General features: G+C 62.7%; 1 protein-coding gene across 2 annotated transcripts; it reads right to left on the reverse strand.

Moving 5' to 3' along the window:
* Positions 1-2,296: 2,296 nt before the first annotated feature.
* On the reverse strand, positions 2,297-24,874 carry FURIN (furin, paired basic amino acid cleaving enzyme). 2 transcript variants are annotated; one of them, XM_032794184.2, is made up of 16 exons: positions 24,689-24,856; positions 21,974-22,369; positions 14,094-14,192; positions 12,406-12,501; positions 10,773-10,901; positions 10,356-10,432; positions 9,766-9,854; positions 9,296-9,468; positions 9,008-9,220; positions 8,462-8,562; positions 7,566-7,669; positions 7,161-7,278; positions 4,690-4,869; positions 4,464-4,588; positions 3,690-3,806; positions 2,297-3,506 (listed from the first exon to the last, which is right to left on the reverse strand). In XM_032794184.2, exons 1-16 carry the CDS (start codon positions 24,755-24,757, stop codon positions 2,950-2,952), a joined length of 2,643 nt encoding a protein of 880 aa, XP_032650075.1. In that variant the 5' UTR covers positions 24,758-24,856; the 3' UTR covers positions 2,297-2,949. The 2 variants fall into 2 exon arrangements, with proteins under 2 accessions (XP_032650075.1, XP_032650076.1); XM_032794185.2 differs by lacking the exon at positions 3,690-3,806 and having other exon boundaries at positions 24,689-24,874.
* Between the last annotated feature and the right edge of the window lie 1,347 nt (positions 24,875-26,221).

The raw sequence follows: 26,221 nt of genomic DNA on the forward strand, positions 1-26,221 counted from the left end.
CATCTGGACTCCTGGTCCTTGAGTCCTAGTCCCTCCCTCTTCACCCTCCTGTTCATGGCAATTTCCTATTCCCCTCCCCCATGCTGCTTCTGCACTTGGACCCCCCCAGGCACCAGCCCCCACCCCCAATGACACCTGTTGGCAGCACCCAGGGCACCTCTGGCCCTTTGAGCTGAACTGTGACCTCCTGCAGAAGTGGGCCCTGCTACTCTGCTGAGCCAGGGTAGGGGGACAGGGTACCCCATGGCTTGGGGGCTGATCTGTGTCTGTCAGAAGGTGGCTTCCTCGTACGTGGCCGGCTCTGCATCACTCAGGCTCAGGCCTGGCCTTAGCCCTGGTACGTTAGGGGAATGGCTCCCTAGTGTTGGGGATGCTGCATACAAAGCGGCTCTGTCTCCCCTCCGGCTGGCTCCAGAGTCACCCCTGGGGTTGGACAGGGCTCTGGGCCTCCCACTCCCCCCTCACCCCCAGCCTGGGGGCAATAGGTCTGTCTGTGGCTGAGCACAGCCCGGTTGGGTGAGGGATCTGGCAGGGGCTGGCAGCTGCTTTGACTCAGCTCTGGGTGGTTCAGGGTCTAGCCCCAGAACTACTCACTGGGGTAAGTATGGCTAGAGGGCCAGGCCAGGCCTGAGGCTGTGGGTGCAGCTGGCCCCAGCGGGTGGGGAGTCATCGCCTCCCAGCTGGGGGCTACAGGAAGACGAGAATTTGTCTGCAGCTTAATGGTTGGGTCTGGGCTGGGGGCCAGCCCAGCCTCCAAGGGCCTGCACCCCTCACGCCCAAAGGGCCTCAGCCTGGGCGGCTGGGACAGGGCAGGCAAGGCCTGGCTCTCCAAGTGCCTCACATGGCCCCAGCTTTCCCCCACACCACCAGGAGCTTCCTGAATTAGTTCCTGATTTTGGTGGTTTCCCTGAGAAGCAGCAGAAGTTTCCAGACACGACAAGTCAGCTGCAGCCCTGGTGCTTAGGAGCCCCACGGCTGGGCCTTGGCTCTTGGGGATAGGGGAAGATCCTCCTCCCAGCCCCACTGTGAGCTTGCCTCCACCTCGGCACTGCAGCCAGGGGACCTGGGCCCACCCTGGGGAGCCAGGGGCTGGACCAACTAGGCCTGGTGACCTCTGAGCTCCCAAGGCTGATGCTGGGATTCTTCCCCACACCCTTGGCCGCTGTGCTCAGGGGGAAGCCTGAGGAGCCCCAGGGGACAGCCCTGAGGCCAGGCTGGAACAGACAGCAAGGCTAGAAGTGGAGGGGCCTGGGCAATGGTGGGCTGGCAGAGGGCACTCAGGTGGCTCCCACACCCCAGTGCAGGATGGGGCTGAGTGTGGGTGCTGCCCTGCCCTGCCCCAGAAGGGGCGGGGGGAGGCATACCCAGGCAGCAGCAATTCCCAGTCGAGGGCAGTGCCAAGAGGAGGCTGGAGCAGAGCTGGCTGGCCCTTGCATCTGCCACAGGCCAAGGGGAAGTGGCAACAAGGCAGGGGGAGGGAGAGAAGAGAGGCAGAGCCTGCGTGGGGGAAGGAGCAGGGGGCAGCCCACCCAGCCAGGCAGGGGCACAGAACATGCTCAGGGGGGGCTGATTTGCATAGTTCTGAACATTTAATAATTCTCAGTCTCTCTAGCGTTATATCCACAACCATTAAATTAAAAACCGGGTGCAGGAGGCAACACCTGCCTGATTAAATTACAAGAACAAATTACTGTGCACCAGAAAGTGATGACAGAAAACCAGGGGTGGGGGACCCTGCCCCCAGCACTGCCTGAGCCTGTGCAGATGAGGCCTGGGGGTGCAGCTCTGGGCTTGGTGTTCATCAGGCCCCTTGCAGGGGGCACTTTATGCTGAAGCCCCTACTTACCTGGGCCAGGCCTCGCCTACCGTCATGAGCAAATGACTTGTGAACAGGGAGGGGACTGAGGGGCTCCAGCTGGGGAGCAAAACAGATTGTCACCACCAGGGGAGGGGCAAGGCACATTGGGGGGGGGGGGGGTGGGCAGACACGCCATGACTTGCTGCCTCTGCAGTGGACTGGAGACTGGTCCAGGCTGCACGGCCCAAGGCCAGACAGCGCTGCATGGCTGAGGGGAGGGGAGGGAAGAGCAGGCGGCCCGTGGGCAGCGGGCTGGGCACTTGGGGCAATGCCCTGGAAACTTCTCCAGCAGGCGAGGAGCAGTCGGGTTGTTGCCGCCTGCCACCGCAGGGCTGGGGGCCCTGGGACTGGCCCCAGGTGAGACTCTGCTCCTGGCCCTTCAGCACCGCAGAGCCTCATGCTCCCTCCTGGCCAGCGGCGGAGCCCTGCCAGGGGCCCAGCCATTATTGCTGTAGAGAGAAGGAAACAGCTGCCACTCCTGGGGGGGCCTCAGAGCTGAGGGAGCCCTGCTGCTCCCCAGGAGGGAAGAGGGTCACCGAGAGAGCAGGGCTTGCCCAGTGCTCTGGGCCCAAACTAGGGACAAGCCCGGAGAGCCCAAGCCTGGAAGGAGACAGCACATCACCCCCTTGTCAGAACCCCCACCATGGAGATGCAGTACCTGGCCTGAGGGCCGACAGCAGCCTGGAGAGCCAGCCCGAGCCGATAGGAGCCCCAGTCCTGAGAGACACGCATCTGGCTGCCCCTGCCCCAGCACATGGGTGTGTGACGGGCACAGGCAGGGCTGGCAGATAAGACCCTCACCAGGCCCATGGGACTGGGGGGGGGGGGCATACTAAAAACACTTTGGCAAGTTAAAAGAAACAGGAGGCTGGGCCTGGTGCTGTGGGGGAAAGAGCCCAGGACGGTGCCAAGGGGCCCTCCCTAGAGCAGGGCAGGCAGCCGCTGCCCTGGGCCAGGAGCAGAGGTGCCCACAGGACGGTGCCAGCAGCTGGTGAGCCCTCGCCTGAGCAGGATGGGGCAGTGTCCAGGGCCCCTCAGCCTTCCCCGCCCCAGGGGCTGTGCCAGGGCAGGGCAGGGAGGGGCCGGGGGGCTCAAAGGGCACTTTGGTCTCTGATGAAGGCAGTCCTCTCGCTGTGGGCCTCACAGTCCTCACCCTCCGACTCGGAAGGCAGCTCCTCCTGCCACAGGTCGGCGGGGAGCCCCCTGTAGGAGATGAGCCCGCTGTCCAGGGAGTACACCTTGACGCCCCGCAGGCTGAAGCCCGAGCGCAGTTGCAGCACCAGGAAGACTGTGATGAAAATGAGGATGATGAAGACGCAGCTGAGGCTGGCCACCAGGATAGCCAGTTTGGAGGTGGGCGGTGCCTCGGGCTGGCCCAGGGCAGGCGACGCGCGGCTGCTCTGTGTCTGGTGAGAGCACGTCAGGTCCAGGGTGTTGTAGTGTGAGTGGGCTGGGCAGCTGAGGCAGGCATTGGCCGCGGGCCCCATGCAGGTGGCGCAGGAGGCATGGCAGGGCACACACAGGTGAGGGGGGCTGGGCTCCACGCTGTTCTCCAGGGCGTAGTGGGCACTTTGCAGGCTGGGCACGAAGCCGGGGGGGCAGCGCTTCAGGCAGCTCTTCTGGTGCAGGTAGAAGCCCTCCTCACACACTGCAGGGACAGGGCTCGGTTAGTGCTTGGCCCAGAGTTCTGCCAGCCCCAGACTGGCATACCTACCCTACGGGCTGCGGTATGTCTGAACCAGTCTGGGTGCTTCTGGGCACAGCTCTGCCCACCCTCCCCAGATCCCTGGGCCTGGCTGTCCAGCAGCAGGGGTCCAGCCCTCTCACTCACCCACACAGGTCTGGCTGGAGGTGAGGGTTTTGCAGCCGCTGCTCTCGAGCCGGTTGGAGAGGCTGGGGTGCTCTGTCGCTGTCCCGTACAGAACCAGAGTGAACTTGGTCAGGGTGCCTGCAGGCCAAGGGAGAGGGTGAGGAGCGCCAGGGACCTTCCACTCGGACTAACCCACCTGGCTTTAATCCCAGTGTCTGGTGCCCTCTGCTGGCCACAGGGCCCAGCACACCTCCTTCCACTCCCATGGAAATCCAGGAGAGCAGGGGGCAGGCTGTGCCACAGGCTGCTGTGCCACTGCCCCACATGACCCGAGTGAGTGCCCGAGTGGGGCCCCAGCAGCAGGGATGGGGGCTCTGGGCTGACCCCGCCCAAAGAGAGGACACTGCACCATGGGGCCTCTGCATCAGAAGTTTCCTCCAAGTCCCTCAGAGGCAGATCCAGGTTCCTCCCCACCCGTCCCAGGTGCTTGGCCTCAGGCGCCCCTGCCCAGTCGTGGTGCTGCAGCCACCAGCATCCAGGAGCTACCACTGGAGAGCAGGGATTGTGGCCACGGGGCGACCATCTCTCTGCTCAGCACATGGCACCTAGTATACACGATGCCAGCCTGCCTGTTGCGACAGTGTGCCAGGCCAGGCGGGCTCCAGCAGGAGGGGGACACAGGTGGGGGGGTGCAGTGGGCGCCAGGGACAGCAGCAGACAGGTGCCAGGGAGCTGGCTGGGTGGGCAGTTGGGGCCATGGCGAGCACCAGGGAGCCTGCAGTCCCTTGCACGCACCGTAGTTGTTGGCTTCGCTAGTGTTTTCAATCTCCAGCACCCAGTCACCAGAGGGGTCTTCGTCCCACGAGTGTGTGGTCATGAAGGCCCAGTCGTTGAAGCCGTCGCCCGAGTAGTCGTGGGGTCTGGGGACGAGGGAGAGGTGAAGCCTGCTGCCTGAGACAGCCCGAGCAGCGCATAGGAGGCGGCCTGGGCAGCCCCCAGGCTGTGGCAGTCAAAGCCCTACCTGGGAGCCAGGAGGGTGGAGCGGGTGCCCATGGGGCTGGTGAGGTGGATGGCCAGGTCGCCACGCCGGTTGTAGGAGAGCGTCAGCCTGGCCTGAACGTGCTCCAGCCTGCCGATGGAACTGGCCTTCCCCAGGCAGGCATCCACCTTCCTCCGGACCTCCAGGCGCTTCCCAATGTCTCTGCAGAGCACAGGAAGTAGAGTCAGCGTGCAGCCAGCATGGGGTGCAACCTCCCCACCGGGCCCCTTCACACCACCTGAGCCGAGGTCCCAGGGAAATACCAACCCTGCTGCCTTCTCAACTCACAAGCAAGAACCCTCCAGAGGCCCCGAAGGGAGAGCAGGCAAGCAGTGCCTGACTTGGCCCTGAGTGCCCTCCGCTGCCAAGAATGCAGCAGCTAGGGAGGCCCCCCCCAGGGCCTTCTGGCAGGGAAGATGCAGCTTCAGGTGCCAGCCACCCTGCTGCCTCCCTTCTCCACTGATCTGCTCCTGCTGCTCCCTTTCCAGCTGCCTTTCCCAGCTTCCCTCCAGGCAGAGCTTCCCAGCTGCAGTGGCAGCAACACGGGCACAGCTGTGCTGATAATAGAACCCAGCCTGGGGCCCAGGAGCCGGGGGAAACGGGCAGGGCTGAGCAGCAGCTGACAATGAGCATGTGTAACAGTCAGACCTGGCCTGATCCTGGGTGCTCAGTGAGGGGGCCAGGATGGGAACGGGAGTGGCTGATGGTCCAATAGGCCCCCAGGTCAGAACACAGCACCGCATGACAGGACAAGAGTTGGCATGAGCTTGGGAGATGAAGCTGGCTCTGGGGAGGAGCTAAGGTATGTCTGCACTGCAATGCACAGCCGCTGCTGGCCTGGGTTAGCTGACTCGGGCTCTGGGACCTCCCCCCTTGCAAGGTCCCAGAGACCAGGCTCCAGCCCCAGCCAGAATGCCTACATTGCAGCTTTGCCGCCCAGCCCTGTGAGCAGGGCCTGCTCCAGGCACCAGCTTATCAAGCAGGTGCTTGGGACAGCCACTCTGGAGCAGGGTGGCACTTTCAAGTATTCAGCAGCAATTCAGTGGAGGGTCCCTCACTCCTGCTCGGAGTGCAGGACCTCCCGCTGAATTGCCGCAGATCGCAATCACGGCTTTTTTTTTTTTGGGGGGGCTGCTTGGGGCAGCAAAACCCCTGGAGCCGGCCCTGCCTGTGAGCTGACACAGCCATGGGATTTTCTTTGTGGCACAGACGTTCCCTGAGAGGCTTGGCTCTGGGATGGACAAGATGGGACCTTCTGGCCTTTCCTGTGCCACAGCAGGCAGATAGCTTCCCCGGCTCAGTGCCAGCTCCCCCCACAACATGGGCACCACATTCAAACTAGTCCAGTTCCTGAAAAGCAGGGGGCTGTTCAGTGAGTGCGTCCGCCCCATCCTAAATAGCTGCACTGTGCCAGCCATGAATGGCTCCTTTCTTCACCTGCAGTGGAGACAGCAGCATCTCCAGAGCTCAGCTCCTGCTCCCCGGCCTGGGCACTGCATCTCCTCCCTCCCCACAAAGCTGCCAGGCCAGGCCAGGCCGAAGGCCAGCGGGGCCCAGCCGATGCTGCAGTGGAAGGGAGCTGCAGAGAGCAGCTGGGTCCTAGAGAAGCCCAGAGCTATGGGGCAGCTGGGGGGCCCTGGGTGGCTATTGACTGAGTTCCACACCCAGCATGCCAGGCGGCTGTGCTCGGCCTGGGCACTGGACACATGGCACCTCTGTGCTTTGCAATGGAGGGGTGCTGGTGCCAGCATGGGTGACGAGCACTGGCAGATCCCAGGGTACCAGTCCTGGGAAGCATGCAGGGAGGGACAAGTGGAGCTAGAGACAGACGCGCCCCCAAGCTCTATGGGAAACACTCAGCGCCCCAATCCCAGCCACATGGGCACAGCGCAAGCACCAAGGAGACAGGCAAGCACAAGTGAAAGGAGCTTCTGTGTGAGCCCTGAAAAGGCCCTTGTCCAGGACTGGCTCACGCTGGCTGCTCCCAAACCACAGCACCCGAGGGAGCGGCGCTAGCAAGCCACGTGCAGGCAGCAGAGCCCAGCACCGCTCCACACGCAGGACGGGGACCAAGGCTCCATCTGCACAGAGCAGTGGCACCAGCAGCACTGGCCCAGCCACTCCCCAGGGAAGGCAGATAGCCTGCAGCAGGCATGAGCCCCCAGACTCAGGCCAGTCTCTGGAGCCCCAGCGCTCTTGCTGAAGCCTCTTTCCAGCTATTCCCATCACCTCAGGGTGCCCAAAGCACTGACCGCAGCCTGCCAAGGGGGAGGAACGCAGGCCCATCTCCAGCTCTGCCCCACGTCAGCCATGCAGGGAGCAGAGCATGGCTCCAAGCCCAGTGCTGCCCACCCCAGCACACCCGGGCTCTACCCAGGAGCTGTTGGACTGTCCGGCCACACTGAGGGCTGGACACAGTGCTGGAGACCCCCCTGGGACACACCAGCCCTCACTTTGGCTCAGTGAGGATGTCGATGATGCACTTCCTCTGGGGTCCCACCGTGGTCCAGTTCCTGGCCAGGGTCACCATGGCCCCTGCATCCAGCAGGCCATAGCCATAGGAGTGGCTGACTGCAAAGAGAGAGAGAGAAGGTGAGGTGCAGTGCCCTGGGCGGACAAGGAAAGGTCCCTGGGGCCAACCCCTCCGGGCACTGGGGGATGCCGGTCACATGTTCAGCAGCCAGCCCTGCCCAAAGCAGGCCGCATGCCCCACTGGCTGGGGCCCCACCTGCCCCACTCCCCAGGGGCTCCAAAGGCAGATTTGGGCACTTTGCTCGCACACAGGCAGGGCCTGTGGGGCAGCCCCAGCCGTGCCCAGATGATCACAGCCTGGAGGAGGGGGCTGGGCAGCCCAGTACCTTTGCGGCCCACGCCATTGGTGGCCCAGTCATTGGTGTTGAGATGCGCTGGCTTCGAGGTCCGCACCACGAGGTGCTGCATGTCCCGCCAGGTCAGGTTCTTACTGCAGAGACAGAGGTGGGCTTGGAGCATGCGTGGCCAATGTCCTGCCAGGGCCTAACTGTGACCAAGTGGGACTGTTCTTAATGTTTCCTCTGAATACTGTGTGGCTGCCTCAGTTTCTAGCTGACGCTCTGTCTCTTGGTAACTAATGGCCAAGGCCCTTCCCCCCTGCAAGGGGATGCTAAAGGTGTGGGAGAACAAAGATCAACTGACCTCCTGGCCCAAGAAAGGAACTCAGCAGAGAAGGAGGGGCTGGAGGGGGTTTCAGTTTGGAGCTGGCTGGGGATGGGAAGTGAGGGCAGATGGGGTTGTCTGGCTCACTGCCCCCCAGAATGGACCCAGCTGAGGGGTCCGGTTCTCTGTACCTACAAACTCTGTTTTAGACCGTGTTCCTGTCGTCGAATAAACCTCTGTTTTACTGGCTGGATGAGAGTCACGTCTGACTGCAAAGTGGGGGTGCAGGACCCCTGGCTTCCCCAGGACCCTGTCTGGGTGGACTCGCTGTGGGAAGCACACGGAGGGTCAGAGGATGCTGAATGCTCCAAGGAGAGACCCAGGAGGTGAAGCCGTGTGAGCTTCTTGCCCTGAAGACAGGCTGCTCCAAGGGAGGGGAGGCTCCCCAAAGTCCTGACTGGCTTTGTGGGGAGCAGTTCCAGAGCATCACCTGGGGACTCCGTGACACTAACTCCCCACCCCCAGGTGGTGCCCAGACTAAATGCCCTGGGAGTCTCAGATCAGGGTGCTCCCTGTTCATGGGGAACCCACGTCCCCCGTGGCCCTCGCCTGGCCTTACTTCGCTTCCAAGGTAAGCGCGATGATGCCAGCTGCCAGGGGGGCTGAGGCAGAGGTCCCTGTGTGCGACTCTGTGCACTTCTGCCTCAGGTCGGTCGTCACCTGCAGGGAGAGGCAAGGCATGAGACCCAGTGTGCTTCTGGCCCAGTCCTTGTGACCCAGGGCAGTGCCACCATAGCCATAGCGCAGGAGGCAGGGGTGGGGAGCAGCTCATTTCAAACTCTGCCTGGGGGATGGGTCCCTCCCAACTGAGCTGTGGGGTGGGGGGCAGCATGGATCCCCCAGCATTAGCAAGAGTGAACCTGGGAGCAGCTCCAGGGGCCATGGTGTCCAGAAGCCTGGTCCCTCAGACCCCCACAAGACCATTTCCGGAGACAGGGCTCAGATCCACCAAGGAGCTGCCCTCAGCTCTCGCTGGAGGTGCAGCCAACACAGACTGCTGCTCCCAGCATGCCCTGATCTCGGCAAGGCGCCCAGCCAGCCGACGGAGAGCGAGCGCGAACGCACACGCCGCTCCCAGCCTGGCGCCCGCCTAGCCCAGACTCACAATCTGCTTCTCATTCTGGTTGCCGCTGCTGTAGGTGGTGGCCAGGGTGGAGGAGCAGGCCTCGCTGTACCAGGGCACGTTGCCGTTCTGGGTGGTGCTGCTGATGGACAGCGTGTAGATGCTGTTGGTGTAGCCATCGCAGTTGCAGCTGTCATGTTCGCGGCCCCCGTTCCCAGAGGCCCAGACGAAGATGGAGCCTAGTCCTCCCCGGCCCTGTGGAAAGAGAGAGAGAGTGTGAGGCAGGCCCCAGCCATGGCAGCCCGCAGCCAGCCCGGCCCTTCTGCTCACCTGACTGACCCCTCGGAAGAACGCCTCCTCTGCCAGCCGGGCTGGCCCGTCCACTGTCTTGCCATCGTCCTCGGGGCCCCAGCTGGCACTGTAGATGTGGATGTGGTTGGGGTTTAAGCCCAGGGAGCGGGCCTCCACGGCATCAGTCACTTCCCCATCCAGCATGCGCACACCTAGGGCCACAGGAGATGTCACCAGCTTTTCCAGCAAAGGTTCCGGGGCTCCCCTGCAGTCCCCTGGCTCCCCAGTGTGGAAGCTCTGGGATGAGCCTGGGCTCCCTATACCCTGCAAGCTCGTGTTTGCAGGCACAAGCCCCACGCAGGGTCTCCATCCCAGCCCGCGATAGCGGGCTGAGAGGCAGGCAGGCAGGCAGGCAGGCCAGTGCCCCAGACTCTCACCCATCAGGCCTCAGGCCATGGGAAGCAGCAGGCAGAGGCTCTCCGCCAGCCCTGGGCCGGACACACACCCACCTCCGATCTTGGCGTTGTAAGCCACTCCCACGCCACAGATCCCGTTGTTTGCCACAGCAGCCACTTCACCAGCACAGCGGGTGCCATGTCTGCACCAGGGAACATCAACACAGCACGGTCAGAAACAAAGCCCAGGGAGCACAGGCTGGGTCCCTGCAGCCCCCGCGGCCAAGCTGCAGCCTCCGTTGATGCTCGCCCCCCCTGGAGCCGTGCCACTGTCCCACCGCCCAGTCAGGCTGCCTTGTTCAGCGCCCTGGGTTCAGGAACCCGAGGAGGATGGGAATGGCCAGACTCAGCTCCAGATGGCAATGAATGAGCCTGTGTCTGGAGAGGGAAGGCAGGAGATGGCTACAACTCTGCCAGGGCACAGGGGATGGGGACTCCTGCAGACGCTCAGGGCCTGGAGCCCAGTTTCCTGCGCTCGAGCCACCCCAGTAACCCCTGAGTAGAATCAGGCTCCCTCCACAGCTGGGGCCCCCGCCTCCTCCTCAGCTCACCCCCCATCTCCATCCCAGACAGGCTCTCTGGAGCAGCCAGACCCCGCCCAGCCCACCACGCCCCCAGGTGGATGACTCCTGGCCCCCCCATACCTGTTGTCGTTCATCTGTGTGTAGCGAGGCTGTGGGTCTGGGTCCTGGTCATTCACATCGAAGCTGGCCCCGGGGTCCTAGAAGACAGAATCTCTGTCAGCTCAGCAGAGCCCCATGCTCCCTTTTGGGCCAGGCAGCTACCCATGGCTGTGCTGTGGTTCACAGCAAGCTCACGGAACCACAGGCCAGCCCTGGCCCGTGGCATGGGAGGGGGAGACTTCACTCCTCTAGCAGCCAGGGCTGCCTTGCCACACTTCTGGACTCTAGGGCCAGGTCCAAATCCTGCTCAGCCCGGGGCCGTGCGCCAGGAGCCTGGGGCTGCAGCTGAGTGGCAGGTGTGGTTGTCAAAGACGACAGGTCCCAGCATGCTGTGCACCCAGCTGCGAACACAGCGCAGCACACTGGGGCCCTACTCACATAGTTGTCCTCTAGGTCCGGGTGGTTCTTCTCAATGCCATCGTCCAGGATGGAGACGACAATCCCCCTGCCGGTGTAGCCCTGCTCCCAGGCCCCCCGCACGTTCAGGTCCCGCTGATTCACGTTGTACTAGAGGAACGAGCCCAGAAACCCCCTGATCACACCCTGAAAGATGCGGGGGGGTGCAACCCCCAACCAGGGTCATGGAGCAGCAGCTCCCACAACCCATGGCTGTCTGCAAGCTACTCTAACATACAGGTAACAGACCGAGTGCACCCCCAAGCTACAGGAGATGTGCGATCAACTGACCTGGTTTGGCCCTCCAGGGGAAATCGGGGCAAGTGGAAGGACCTGAAAGGATACTGCCCCACTGTGACCAAGTGGGGATGTTCTTACTGTTTTGTCTGAATACTGTGCGCCTCAGTTTCCCTTATGTGTTACTCAAGTGTCTAGGAGGTGGTGGGACAAGGGTGTGCGATACTTGCAACTAGCTGGCAGTCACACTCGGCCTCTAGGGGTCTCTGGCCCTGGCTTGGCCAGGCTGGATAATTGCTGAACCCTGACGGCTCTGTGCTGCCCGGAGGCCTTACCAGGCAGTGTGCAGGGACGAATACATCCACTCTGGCTGGACAAGGCTGCTTGCCGGCACTGCAGGCGTGTGCTGCCACAGAGCACAGCTCAGACCAGCAGCGCAGAGCTCCTGGGGATACACCGCAGGGCTGCAGCCCAGAGGCTCTGGCTCAGAGGTGGTGGTGGTGGGGGGTGCATGCCTTGCCCTGAAGCACGGGTGGGACCCTTCAGGGTCTGGGACACTGAAGGGCTCCTCTGGGGCAGGTTTAAGAGCTGGGGCATAGCAGAGCCTGGAGATCTCTGATGGGGAGGATCTGGCACCTGGTGAGGGGCTGACATGCTGTGGAGGGAGGCGCTATCTGAGCAGGAATTGGCCCTGGCTCTGCTAATCCCAGCCATGTGCCATTAGCTGGAATGAAGGGATTAAGCGGGGGCTGCAGGGCTGGGGAGCCACCCTCCCCAGCAGGGGATCAGTGACCCTCCTGGGCCTGGATGCGACTCTACCCCGGATTTAGTTACACAGCCCCAGGACCCAAGCCCCCGTCTCATGGATGGTCAATCTTCATGCACCCCCAGCAGGAGAAGGGGACAGTGCAGGCAGGTTCCCAGGCACCAGATGACATTTCCCAGCAGGCGTTGCCCCCCCCTCCCGACCTGCCCCCCCTCCCCCAACTATTCCTACAATAATGGGATCATAATAGTGAGGCCTGAATGAAAGCAGGAGCTTCGGAAGGGATGTAACTGCTCCCGCTTCTGGGCGTTGACTGGCCTAATGGATGGGGAGGAGGAAACGGTGCCTGGCCCATCCCAAACAGCCTGCTGCAGAGTTCCTTCCTCTAAAGCAGCTGCTCCCAGCCAAAGGCAGTGAGAGGACACGGAGCTGGATGGCACACAGATCTGCTCTCGTCTGGCCATTCCCATGTTCCAGTTAGGGAAACTGAGGCATGGAGCAGGGCTAGGCCTGGCACAAAGCAAAGCAACTGACTAGAACCCAGCCACTGCACCCCCTTCCCCACCATCCAGCCCAGCACACCCGAGCCCCACCCTCCCAGCCATCACCTACCAGGTACCACTGCTGAGGGAACTTGGGGTCTGTGGGCTCCGTGAAGGCATCTCTCTTCATCCTGCGCTTCACCACTTGCTGCTCCAGCCAATGCACCTAGAGACCGATAGAGGAGGGTGAAGAGCACCCCCTGCTGAGCAGATGGAAAAGCCAGCTCAGGCTTGAGCATCTGCTCCTCCCAGCAGCTACAGGCACCGGAGAGTGACCCCAGCGAGCCTGGCATGCAACTGCCACTGCCCTGGCCCTGCCTCAGGCTATATGAGCCCCTCTTGCCCCAGGAGCGAGCAGGACACAGGTGTCTGCCTGGCAAGGGCATGCTGGGGCCTGTGCAGTACCTAAGGGGAGGGGGCGTTTCGGGAGGAGGCAGGCACACCAAAGGGGCAGGGCTACATCTCTGTCCAGGGTTCAGCGGGGCCAGGAAGGTAGGAGAAGGAATCCCAGTGAGGTGTTCTCTCACTCAGAGCAAGGAGCGGCTGCAACGGGTTGGCAACGTGTCAGCTGCTTCCAGGCCTGGCCAGGGGCCTGCACCATCTGCCTATGGACGAGCGCAGGCTCTTGGCTGGTGCCACAGGCAGCGTTTAACAGAGCTGCCAGCGCTGGGCCCTGGGCTGCTAGGCCAAACCTGCCACAGCCCCTGAGCTAAGGAGCTCTCAGGGCAAAGGCATCCTGCACAGTAAGGCCTCTGTCATCAGATGCTGCCCAGGAACCCAAGGCCCTGCCCATTCCCCAGGGAGCGCAGTAGCAGCAGAGCCCTGAATCCCTCCAGCCAGCAACTTCCCCCACTATACAGGCACCTCTGAAGGCACCATCAAAGTTTGTGGCCCATAGAGATCTGGGAGAGGGGGGTGTGGGGGGAGGGGTAGAGAAACCAGTCTCCAGCCCCCTGCAGTCTTGAGGCTGGAGTGCCAGGTGAAGCCATGCCCCCTCCCCCCACACATCCCCAGCATTCAGCACTAGCCTTGGTGGAAGCCTCGTGCCAGCCCAGGAGCTCAGTCAGGAAAGGCTTCTGTCACTGCGACTGGCCTGGGCACTGGGCGTGGCCCAGCTGCTCCCAGGACAAGTAAGCGGAACTGGTGACTAAGGGGCCTGGCGTGATCTCGGCAGAGTAGACGGCCGATTGGGGGGCACAGCAGTGCCTGGCATTCCATCCCGCTGCCTGCGAATGGCTCAGGGGAGCTCTCAGCCTACGCGAGACGTGGCCACGCTGGCGCAGCACCTGCCTGAATGCCAAGTCCAGTACCTGACAACCCGGACCAACAGCCCCCTGCTATTCCAGCCCTGGACCCCGCAACTCTGCTGCTGCCCCCAAACCCGGACCAACAGCCCCTGCTATTCCAGCCCTGGACCCCCCCCAACTCTGCTGCTGCCCCCAAACCCTGACCCATAGGCCCCTGCTATTCCAGCCCTTGGTCCCCTGCCCCCCAGTTCTGATGAGGCCCAGCTCACAGGCCGTCTCCGTAATGTGATCACAGTCCTGATCCCCTCCTCAACTCTGCTGATGTCCCCAGCCCTGCCCTGTACCTGCCCATCCCAGCTCTGGGCACCACAGAGGCTCACGATTGGGACCAAACTGCCATTGCCAGGTGGCTTAGCCCTTCATCAAGGAGCTTCCCAGCAGGAGTGGGGAGGGGCCCCATGGGCAGCCCTGCCAGCAGCACAGCGAGGACAGCAAGGCAGACACCACCTACCTGGGGCTCCCTGGCCAAATGGCTATGCCGGGACCGATGGGGCGAGAGGGAACGTTTCACCACCGCACGGTGCTGGAAGTGGTAATAGTCACCAACAATCTGCAACACAGAGACCGTGGGTGAGGCCAGCAAAGAGCCCTCCAGCGCCGCCCCCCAGGCTCCCCAGGGCCCAACCTGCCACGCCACCTGGGGGTACGCAGCAAGTCTGGGCACAGCCGGGATTAGGAGCCCGGACTAGACTTGCCCCATCCCCGGCCCTCTTATTACACGTCCTACAGTGCTGAGAGCTGCCCAGACAGACAGGCCCTGCCCACAGAGCAGAGGAGAGCGGGGAGGGTCACAGGAAGTGCTTGGGCAAGCCATGGGCTAGCAGCTGGGGGGCTGCACACTAGACCTTGGCTGGGTTTTGGTTTCTTTCACAGTAACTGAGTGCAGCAGCTGGGGCTGGGCCAAGGGAGAGGGTGCAGTGAAGGAGGGGAGGACAGGAGCAGCCAATCAGAGCCCTGAATCAACCCTTCTCTCCAGGGATGCATCCGGTCCCCACAAAACGTGGATCCCCCACAAGGCTGTGGCCCTGGAGCCTGCTGAGGGGAGGGGCGCAGGACACCCCCCATGCTAGCAGCCCCTGGGTCACGGGCATCCCCGTGCCCTGCTCTGTGCCCGGCTGGGGTCGAGGCTCCAGTTGTGAACATGAAGACCGAGTCGCAGCCCAGCCAAAGCAGCCCAGCCTCCCCAGTGAGCCCGGCCAGTGCTCCAGGTGCAGGTATTGGCCAGGGCTTCCTCCTGCTCCCCAGGAGAAAAGCTGAGCCTAGCAAATGGAGGTGCTGGGCCTACCCCTCTTCCCCACCACAGGGGATGGGCCTGACTCCAGCCTCCTCGTGGGTTATTTTTAAACCCTTCCCTCTCCAGCCCCATCATTCCCGTACACCGCCCCATGCCCTGGAAACTGGTCATGAGTCAGCCTCCCTGCCCTCCACCCTGGCCTTCCTCCTGGGCCTCAGCCCCAGCTGCTGCCCGCCCCCGGGGGGCATTGTGGGAGTGATCTGGACAATACAGCCCTATGGCAGGGCCTCTCTGCTGCCAGGCCACAGCCAGATCCAGGCAGCTCTGGTGTTACCCTGGCACTCCACACAGCAAGCCGCCCCCACTCTCCCATAAGCCAGTGCTTCGAGGGACACGGGCCCAGGAACACACATTGATAAGAGAAAGACCATCCCTCCCACCCCCACCTATACAGAGAGCCCTGGGGCCTGCACCCATATCCCCACTATGCCAGTGGCCACTTGCCCCATACAGAGCTGCAGCCCAGCCTGCCAGGATGCTGCCCCAGTAACCCCTGCCCTGAACCCCCACATCTCTGCCTGATCAGGACAGGGGGCCAGGCCCAGGGCCATGCCTGGATGGCTCTTCTCCCTCTGAACTGGGACCTCCTCAGCTCAGCTGCTGTTTGGGAACAGCCAGGTCTCCCCGGCCCTCACTCCCCAGCAAGGGAACAGGATGCCCCGTCTACTTCAGACACCCCCCAGAGCACCCCAGTGAAGCGAGCCCCTGAGCGCTGCCCATAGGCTATGCTGGCTGGGGTAGGAGCTAGGGCTTGTTCCTCCGCCCAAAATCATGTCCACTCCACGGCGAGTGTGCAAGCCCCTTGCCTCCCCAGGGAGCGCCTGCTGCCAAGCAGGCCTCTGAGCAGGGCGCACGCTGTACTGTGAGTGCGTCCGGCAGCCCCCAAGCCAGCCTGCACAGATACAGCCTTCCGGAGCCAGGCAGCAGCACCTAGGGACCTTGCTACTTATAGCTCCCCAGCCCAGCCCAGCGAGGCCAGCAGCTTCCTCCCCAACAGCCAGCCCTTGCTCTGGCCACACCTGGCTGTGTCCCCCACCCCAGGAATAAATAAATAAAATAAATTAATGGAGATATCCTATCTCCTAAAACTGGAAGGGACCCTGAAAGGTCATCGAGTCCTGCCCCTTGCCGTCACTAGCAGGACCAAGTACTGATTTTGCCCCAGATCCCTAAGTGGCCCCCTCGCGCCATCCCCCCGCAGGCCCAGTGCGCAGGCATATCCTCTGCTCGACCCACTGCTCCCTGCTGGGTGAGGCCTGTGCCTGAGCAGGGAGACACCACTGCCCTGGCTGCAGGGAGCGCAGATGGCAGGCTCCTCATGATGGGGCAGGCAAAGGGCACAGAGCCTGGTGTGCAGGCAGTCCTCAGGCTGGCTCAAGGACCTGCTCTGGGCCTCTGCAGGAGGCCAGCCCTGCTCTCTCTGACCCAGGGCAGGGCTGAGCAGTGGTGGACTGCTCCCCACCGCACTTGACTGGCTCCCAGGAGGGGGAGCAGGTGGCCACTGGCTGGGCCCATCCCTACGAGGCAGATCTCTGGCAGAAGTCTCATGCCCTGGCCCAGCCTGTATGCCACTCCCCATTGCCATCCCCGGGCACCACAGCACCCCTCCCGACATGCCCTGGCTGGGACATGAGTTGGGGCAGTCGCTGAGCCATAGGGGAGCTGGGCAGGGGCAGAGGTGACTGTGGGCCTCTCGGATTCATAGGGAAAAGGCTGCAGGAAGTACCCTGCTCAGCTGGGTGCCTACAAATCCTCCCAGAGCAGGTGTTGGGGCCCAGGCAGAGGCAGCAGCTGGGCTCTGCTCCCCCACACAGCCTCCTGCTCAGCACAGGTGGCTGCACAGCCTGGCTCCCTGCCCAGGGCAATCACAACACACACCAGCGGCTCCCACACAAGCACATGGGTGGAGACCAGGCATCTCTGCAGCCCCAGTCCCCTACTTTCATCATGGGCTCCGCAGCCCCCTACTTCCGCCTGAGCCAGGGCCCCAGCCAGAGAGCTGAGCGCTGCCCTGCCCCATGCAGCCCAGAGCAGGAAGGTGGCCATGGGGTCCAGCAGCTCTGAGTTCGAGGGGCTGCTCTGCTGCAGACGCCCTGTGTGACCTGGGCGAGCCCCTTCTGTGCCCCCGTGGCAGTGCTATGGTGCCAAAGGCCAGAGACAGGCCCCCATGCATCCTGTCAGTGGGGCCATGGTCCTGCCGAGGCGCAGGGCAAAGGATGCAACCAGTGCCACGTGATACGGGAGCTGGGGGAGAGAAAAGCTACTTGGTTTCATAAGCCGCCCTTGGCCCAGCAAGTGCCACGTCGCACCTCGCCTGCCTGGGACAGGAACAGGGGCCCATTGTTCCCCAGAGCAGCTCTGAGCTCTGCCTAGTCACCAGACAGGATTACGGTCTGCCCAGACCGAGCAGCGAGCTAGCAGGCAGCCCAGCCTGAACCCTGCTCCAGAACAAACCCCTAGTGCCAAGTGCCCCCGAGGCTATGTGAATGCACCATGTTCAGGGCAGGCCCAAACCCTTCATCACCAAAGCCCACCCCTCCACATCCCAACCCTCTGCCCCAGCCCTGAGCCCCCTCCCACACACCGAACCCCTCGGCCACACCCCCACCACATGAATGTTGTTGTGTGTGACATCACCTTCATACGGGCGCACATAACAAAATTCATCCTGCACATGGACATAAAAAATTAGAGAGACACTGCCAAGCCTGTGTCCTGCCCCCTCTGAGCCTCACCCCCAGTCCTGCGGGCCTCCTGCCAGCTGGGAAGCCCAAGCCAGACTGGTGCCAGCCCTGCCCTGCTGGGACCAGTGTCACACTGGTCTGCGATGCCTCATCAGGGAATTAAGTGAACTGGATGAGCCAGAAAAAAGCCATCCTTCAGCTGTGTTGCCAAGTGCAATAACTGCAGCAGGCTGGGAGGCGGCCCCCTCCTCAAACCCACGCAGCTCTGCTCTTCCCTCCAGGATCTCCACACCAGCCTCAACAGCGCCCTGGCACCAGCTGCTGCTGCATGATAGGAGGGGTGGGAGGGCAGGAGGCAGCATGCTATCCAAGCAGGGCTTTGACCTACTGCCCTGGCCAGGGGACCCTGAGTTCACAGCTTGCCTTTGGCAGAGGGGTCTGAGCAGCCCCAATGCACTCTGGGACCTGCCCCCGTGGGATGGAGACGCATGGGGCACGCCAGGAGACACAATCTGAGTAGCAGGGTGTGACGAAGTGGGGCTGTTCTTAATGTTTCCTCTGAATACTGTGTGGCTGCCTCAGTTTCTAGCAGACACTCTGTCTCCTGGCAACTAATGGCCGAGGCCCTTCCCCCCTGCAAGGGGATGCTAAAGGTGGGGGAGAACAAAGAGGTCAGGTGACCTCCTGGCCCAGGAAAGGAACTCAGCAGAGAAGGAGGGGCTGGAGGGGGTTTCAGTTTGGAGCTGGCTGGGGACGGGAAGTGAGGGCAGATGGGGTTGTCTGGCTCGCTGGGCCCCAGAATGGACCCAGCTGAGGGGTCCGGTTCTCTGTACCTACAAGCTCTGTTTTAGACCGTGTTCCTGTCATCGAATAAACCTCTGTTTTACTGGCTGGCTGAGAGTCACATCTGACTGCGAAGTGGGGGTGCAGGACCCTGTGGCTTCCCCAGGACCCCACTGGGGCGGACTCGCTGTGGGAAGCGCACGGAGGGGCAGCGGATGCTGAATGCTCCAAGGAGAGACCCAGGAGGTGAAGACGTGTGAGCTTCTTGCCCTGAACAAGTCTGCTCCAAGGGAGAGGAGGCTCCCCGAAGTCCTGACTGGCTTGGTGGGGAGCACTTCCAGAGCATGGCCCGGGGACTCTGTGACACAGGGCACCCCACAGAGCAAGCTGGGGCACTGCCTCTCCACCCCTGTGGCCAGCACTGCCCTGCAGGGACCTCCTAGCAACAGCCCAGGCCCAGCAGTAGCCTGCACTGTGGGGCCACAGACCAGGCAGCTTCTCCCCCTGGCCCTCCAGAAGCCAACCCAGCAAGCTCTGCAGCAATGCAAGCTCCAGCCCAGCTCTCCCCAACTCTCCTGTGCAGCGGTAGGCTGAGCCCTCGGGCCCCAATGCTCCCCAGCAAGCATGTCCCCCCCCTACCCGCCCCAGCAGCAGAACCAGCCCCACTGCCAGCGAGGAGGCAGTTGCAGGAAGAACAGCTCTGGGAGCAGAGGAGGAATCCTGGCACTAAGGGGCACTGGCCTCAGTGCAGGGTTTGAAGCTTTCACTCCAATTTCAAGATCTGCCCGAACCATCAGAGCAAACGCCAGGTCCTCCCGTGCCACCCCCCCTGCCACAGCCCGCACCGTCAGGGCAAATGCCAGGCCCCCCCCGTGCCACCCCCCCCTAAGCCCGAACCATCAGAGCAAATGCCAGGCCCCCCCGTGCCATTCCCCCAAAGCCCGAACCGTCAGAGCAAATGCCACCATGCCACCCCCTGCACCGTCAGAGCAAATGCCAAGCCCTCCCATGCCACTCCCCCTAGCCTGCACCATCAGGACAAATGCCAGGCCCCCCCATGCCACCCCCCAGCCACAGCCCGAACCGTCAGGACAAACGGCAAATGCCAGGCCCCCCCGTGCCACCACCCCCAGCCCAAATCATCAGAGCAAACGCCAGGTCCCCCCCGTGCCATCCCCCCAAAGCCCAAACCGTCAGGGCAAACGCCAGGCCCTCCCGTGCCACCTCCCGCCACAGCCCGCACCATCAGAGCAAATGCCAAGCCCCTCCGTTCTGCCACCCCCCATCCCCAGCCCACACCCTGACTGCTCTGGGATGTGCTAGCCCCTGCCCCCACCCACAGCAAGCGCACATGGTCACTGAGCCCTGCATGCGGGTCCCTTTACGAGCCAACAAAAAGAGGCACCCGGGCTATTCTGGAGGCAGTTGCTTTCCCTGCCCCCCAGCTGGCTGCAGCCAGATGGCTCAGAGCAAGATCCCAGCCCTACTGCTACCAATTGTGCGACTTCCTGAGGGATTTCAACCCCCCCATCTCCACTTCCTTCCTGGCAGACCAAGAGCCCTGCACCCTGCTGGCTGAGGAAGGCCTCCTTGGGGGCCATGGAAGCCCACTACTCAGACACCCACATGCACTCCCCACCCCCAGCTCTGCAGCCCCTGTCCCCAATCCACCCCCAGGGCAGGTGGGGCTGGGCCAGTCACTCTCCTCGCACGTGCCCCGTGAAGCCCTGGAACGGGCACAATGGCAGCAGTGGTGATTTTCACCAGAGGCTTCACTCCACACACTGCACGAGCAGGGCAGGGCAGCTGTGCAACGACAGAGCCAACGACAGAGCAGTGCAACGACTGGACCTGGGCAGCCCAGCCCCCAACCTAACACCAGCCTGGGTGCCCCTCTCTTACTCCTGGGGTGGGGCTGTAGGAGAACGGCCAAGAATGCAGGGGGGTTGGATTCCCCTTCCCCCAAACAGGAAATGGGGGACAGGGGAACTCCCCGCAGCCTGAGGCCCCAGGGCACAGCACAGCCCGATCCCATGTCACTAGGGCAGAGCTCAACAGCAGCCAGTGCTGCCAGGGCAGGTGCGAGGGCAGAACCTGACCTGGGCAGCCAGCCCCCCAGATCATGGCCACCTCAAGCCCCTGCTCCCCACCAGTACACAAGTGCTCCTGAGCACTCACTCTTCAGCCAGAGGAAGTCTGGCAAACTAGCAGCACCCCCCCGCCAAGGCAGCTGGCAGTCCTAGCCCAGTGGCCCCCTGGCCAGCAGTGCTTTGCCAGGGCTCCCAGGAGGGGCAGGGAGACATTCCACACAGACAAAACAGGCAGGGAGCAGGGAAGTGCAGCACAAGCTGGCTCAGGGGGCCCAGGCAACCTGTCTCCACCCAGCCTGAGGTGGCGGGTCCTGGCCACCCACTGCCAGGCTCCAGCTGGCTCACTCAGAGGCACATGCCTGGTAGCACTTCATGCTCTGCTGGTCACACCGTTGCGGGCTGCATCCAGTGCTCCCGAGAACACATCACATTTTCCCACAACATTTAAGCAAGAGAAAGCGAGGACGCCAGTGCCCTAGGGACAGCACTTCCACCGTTGCTCAGGAGCCAGGGGCTCAGGAACTGGCCCGGAAGAAAGAGCTGCCACCAGGACAAGAAAACAGAGAGCCAGCCAAGTCCTCGCCCCGCATGTCACACGCTCCAGCACGCAAAGGAGCTGCCAAGGCCAGGTCCCCACCTCCAGGAACATCTCTGGAGAGGTGCCTTGGTGTGAACGGCAGCCGTGCCCCCGGCACGGGCAGCAGGCACTGAGCATTGACAAGAGTCCTGGGCCTCAGCCAGTGCTGCAGAGATAGCAGGGGCTGCCAGGGTCCCAGCACAGAGATAAGGAAAGGGACGGCAGAGCCAATGGGGAAGTGACAAGTCCCACACAGCCCGCTGAGGGGGTGCTGTGGGCCAGGCCTGGTGCTCAGCCCCCATGCCCACACGCTGATGGAAGGGAAACAGGGCCCGGCTGACACAAGCGTTTGCAGAGGGTATTCCTGGGGAAGGACACAGGAGTCATTGTCAACAACCCACCTGACCAGATCTCCCACAGCAGGTTGCAGCACCTGCCACCCCGCATGGGATGCTGGGCCTTTATGCCCAGCTCACTTGAAGGGGAGCAGCTGGCAGGGGTCCTGGAGACTCACCCAAACACTGCTCCTCCTGATGCAGCCACTCCACAGCCCTGCCTCGCCCACTCAGTCTGCTGGGGGTGGGACCTGAGTGCATCCCAAGTCCCCAGTCTATGGGCAAGTCAACTCCAGGCTGGGCTGAGGGGCAGCCAGGGGGTAGGCCCTGCCCTCAGCCCACACCAACTCAGGAGTGCCAACGGAGGCCCTGCCAGAAGAACTGCACTGACAGGGCCCCAGGGACCTGCTTGGCATTGTGCAAACAGACTGCCACTGCCCCCCAGGGAGAACTGCCCCACATGGCCCCAGGAGCCAGAGGGCCTGCGAGGGGCAGCTTGAGCACCAGGCATGCAGGACTGGTGGCGGTGGGGGTGGCTCCGGCTCCAAGCAGGGAGAGGCTCACTCACCGGCCCAAGGTTGAGGAATCCATGCTTCCTGGCCAGCTTGTCAGCCTCCTGTGGCCCCGTTGGGACAAGCACGGCCCAAGTGTTGGTGTAGACGCGCTGGCCTAGCCCCTCCTGGGCCAGCAATGCCATCGCCACCACTGGCGTCCACAGCAAGAGCAGCAAACGGGGCCCCAGATCCATGAGAAGGTTGGAGCCTCTCACCAGGGGCCCAGGAACACCAGTGCCCAGCAGGCACTTCTCACTCAGTGCAGCCAGGCGCTCCGCCGCTCGCTCTGCCCGGCTGGCCCTCCAGCCAGCCTGGGGCTCATGGGGACGACATCCGAGCAGCAGGCCGAGTGCGGTGAGCGAGAAACTGGAGGCAGGGGCTGGACCGCACCACAATGGATCAGAGATCCCCTGGAGGAAGAGCAGCACAAGTCACGGCTGAGCCTCAGCCCCACAGAGCCCCCAGGAAACACAGCGCTGCCAGGAGAGCCCGCCCAGGCCCCAGCGCACAAGCCCAGAGCGCAGTCCTTGACAGGAGGGAGCACAGCGCCCCATGGGGGGCGAGCTGCGAATCCCTCACAGAGGGGCCCTGCAGCCGGCCCGGCCCGGCCCAGCCCAGGAGCTCTGCCCAGCTCCCAGCTGCAGAGCTCCAGGAGGCCAGTCTCATCTCACACTGTTTACCCTGCGATTGGCCAATGTGTGTTTATGCTCTAGGCTTACAAACAGGCAGACACAGCCAGCAGCGAGCAGGGCAGGCAGTGTTTGCTGAAGGAGGGGAGAGGACAGCAAATGGCTCCCTCTGCCCAGGCAGAAACAAACAGGAAACCCACCCCAAGTGCCCAGCTCGAGGCAGACCTCACCTGGACAAGGGGCAAGCAGCCAAACCACGGAGGGGGCAGGGGGGAGAACCTCTCCATAACCAGCAAAAGAAACAAGCAGCCCCCGTGCCCCTCTCCCACCCACAGAAGCCTTTAACCAACTCCCTCACTCACAAGGGTGCTGAGAAACCCGGAGCCAGGCCACCTGGGAGAGCCGCTTGGTGTGGGAGCACCAGGCCCAGGAGACCCCAGCACTAGGTGACTGCTCCAGCGAGCCAGCGGGGCCACCAGACCCAGGTGACATGGGCCCCAATCCCACAGCACAGGCATGGCCATGCCTGGTCACGTTCAGCTTGAAGTCACATGGCCCCTGCCTTGGGAGGGGGATGGGGACACAGTCTGACTGCCATGCAACAAGGGCACAGTCACTCAACTCCTGAGCATCAAGGCTAGGCACTGGGAGCAAACCCCATGGATCCAGGTGAAAACCCGGAAGGGGAGTATGGAGAGCACATGGAACGCCTGGCTAGCAGAGGCAGCAGCATCAGCCTGTGATTGCCTACAGATCAAAGAACCCACTGATGGAAGAACCCCTCTCCCCAGCTCAGCACAGCCCGGCGTCCCAAAACAGTTTACATGTTGGCACCCAAATGAGACGTAATAATGGTGTGTGAAAGGAGGCCTAGGGGAGAATGGGGACACAGCCCCTGGGATGAGGCGAGGTGCTGCAGGGAGTCCTTGAAAAGAAGGGGATGGGGTAGCCCATAGAGCCTGGGGAGATGGAGAGAACCCTGACGAAGGCCGTGACCCTGAGTTACAGCTCAGCGGAGGATTATTGCAGGGGATATGAGTGGCCATAGGAGGGCGAGAGGGGCCCATGCCTCGGCCACCAAGCAAGGGATGAAGGGCTGCACCGAGTGGCATGAAGTGCCCGCTTGGGGCTCCACTACAGGCCCCTGCCCGCCCAGCTCCTGGAGCCAGGTGATGTTCTAAACAAAAGGAGTGATTCCCACAAAGAGCCTAAGCCCTGAGCCTGGAAAGAGCAGCAAACAGCAAAGTTGTGATGGCTCATGGAGGGGGGTCCCCATGTTCCTCGATGGAGGGTTAACACCACAGCCCACTGCTTTGGGGGCCCTGCCACCATCCCCCAGCCAAGGGCAGAGCACGGTGAGCCCGGCCCACCCACTGACTCAGACACATTCTGGCTGCGGGGCCCTGCTGTCACCCTGCTTCTCTCCCATGGTGTGGGGTGGAGGGGGACCCATACCCCTGCTCCTACCTCTCTGAAAGGGGAAGACTCCCCTTGTGACTGCCCTTCTAAGTGGGGGTAGGGGTGATGAGTGGAGCTGTAGCATGCCATGGAACGCCAGGGTCTGGCCCCAGCTGCCCTTGCCATAGGGATGGCCAGAGCAGGGCTCGCCCTAGCCCATCTCCCACAGAGACAGGCTCTCCTGACCCCCTAGCATTCAGTGGGTGCCTGTTTCCATGGAGCAGGAGGGATTAAATTCCTTAGGCTAGGGCCCAGAGCCCTGTTGAGAGTCACCGCACAGCCTGCGGTGCCTGCCCCTAGCAACTTGCAGCCCTATAAACCACATGGGGACACCCTGGGGCATGGGGCAGAGGACAGCTGTGCACGGGGCAGAGGAAAGGCAGGGGGGAGGGGAGGATGGGCACAAAAGGTTGTTATGGACACAGAGTAGCTCAGCCAGTGATTCCAGGGTGGCTCCCACCTGGCTGTTCTGCACCGGCAGCAGCACAGCTGAGGCTACGCCACAGACCTGACATTAGACAGGGCACCCACATATAACTGGGTGTGTTAGCCATTGCAGTGTCTCCGCCTAACTTGAATCCTGCCTGCTAAACTCTGGCACTTAATGATAGCCTGTGGAATTCACCAACACTAGATAATTACGCAGTCCAGTGCAGAGACGTGGCCAGCCAGACTACATGGCCCAAAACAAACCACTTCCTCTTGATCCATGAGAGCAGCCGCTGGGGCAGCCAGTCCCTCCTCACCCCCTGTCGATTGCCCAGCTGCCCACCTTCTGTGGGTACAGCACTCCCACCTCCAGCCAGGGCTGCTCCAGTGGCCACTGATGGCAGCAGACACTTTACCCAAGTGGGGGCTGAGTGGGAGACGGAAAGGCTGCTCTCTCCTGCCAGGAGCACCTTCCAGTCATTGATTTCCTCCCCAACCCCCCAAAAGACCCATGTTCCTGAAGAATGGGGGCGGGGGTCTGGACCACAGAACTGCCCATCCCCACAGGAGCAGTCAGGAGCCACCTGGCATAAATGGAAGTAAGAACTGCCACTTCTAACAGTCCTTTTAGAGCAAATGGCAGTGCAGCGTGCCAGGTGCTTTGAGCCCCTAAGACCATCCAGCCTGCCCCAACTGCCCAGCGGTCCAGCTGGGGCCCTCCCTCAGCTCTGGCAAGTTTGGGGCGCTAGGTTTGAAGGTGCTTTGGGGTCCCCAAGCAAAGCTCCCCTCAGCTCCACCTTCAAGCACAGCTTCAGTGCAAGCTCAGCATGTCCAGGGGACCAGAGACACCATTCAGAAGCCAAGACATTGACGGGCAGTGGCTTTGGGAAGAACCTGAGCCCACTCCCTGGGTCTGTTCCCACCTGCTCAGAGCACACAGCTCCCAGCCTAGAGCCAGGTGCAGCGAACACAAGCTGCCTTGAGAGCTGGAGGAGGGGGCTCTGCCCTGTCACATGGGGCAAGGCTGCCAGGTTGGGGTCTGTGGGGTCATCAAAGAAGCAATGTCCCACTATGCAATGGGGCCACCCCACAAATGTCACTTGGGACAGAAATGATTCACAGCTGGCCCAAGCCCTGGCTGAGCAGCAGTGCCATCGCTGCCCGAAACCAAGCCCCAGAGCATTCTCGCACACACCCATGGCATGGCCCCTTCTGCTCCAGCTAAATTCCCACCTTCCAGACAGTCCCGGCTACCCTTTGCCCACAGAAGGAAGCGCCAGGCTAAGGCCTACAAGCAGTGCTCTCCTCCAGCACAGACATTTCCTCCAGCCTGACTCACCCACTGGCTCACGAGCAGGAGCTGCTCTCAGACAGCCCTGTTTCCACACCTGCACCCCAGGCCGGCTCCCAAGTGCCCATCGTGCCGGGCAGGACTGGGAGTCCCAAGTGCCCATCGCCCCCTTGCCCACAGGGTGAAGAACAAGTCGTTGGCGAGGGGCAGAGGCAGGCTGTGAAATGGGGTCCCACTGGGCTCCCCTGACTGGGAGGTGCCATGGAACCTGCTCAGAGGGACCCCCCAGCCCCTGAACCCCCGTCCGGCCCGGGGCTGGAGGGCGGGGGCTCCCCGCAGCCCCTGAACCCCCGTCCGGCCCGGGGCTGGAGGGCGGGGGCTGCCCGCAGCCCCTGAACCCCCGTCCGGCCCGGGGAAACCAGCCAGCCTACGGAGCACAGGCCAGAGCTGTCTAT

This window comes from Chelonoidis abingdonii, chromosome 9 (assembly GCF_003597395.2).
Source record: "Chelonoidis abingdonii isolate Lonesome George chromosome 9, CheloAbing_2.0, whole genome shotgun sequence".
NCBI classification, from domain to species: Eukaryota; Metazoa; Chordata; order Testudines; family Testudinidae; genus Chelonoidis; species Chelonoidis abingdonii.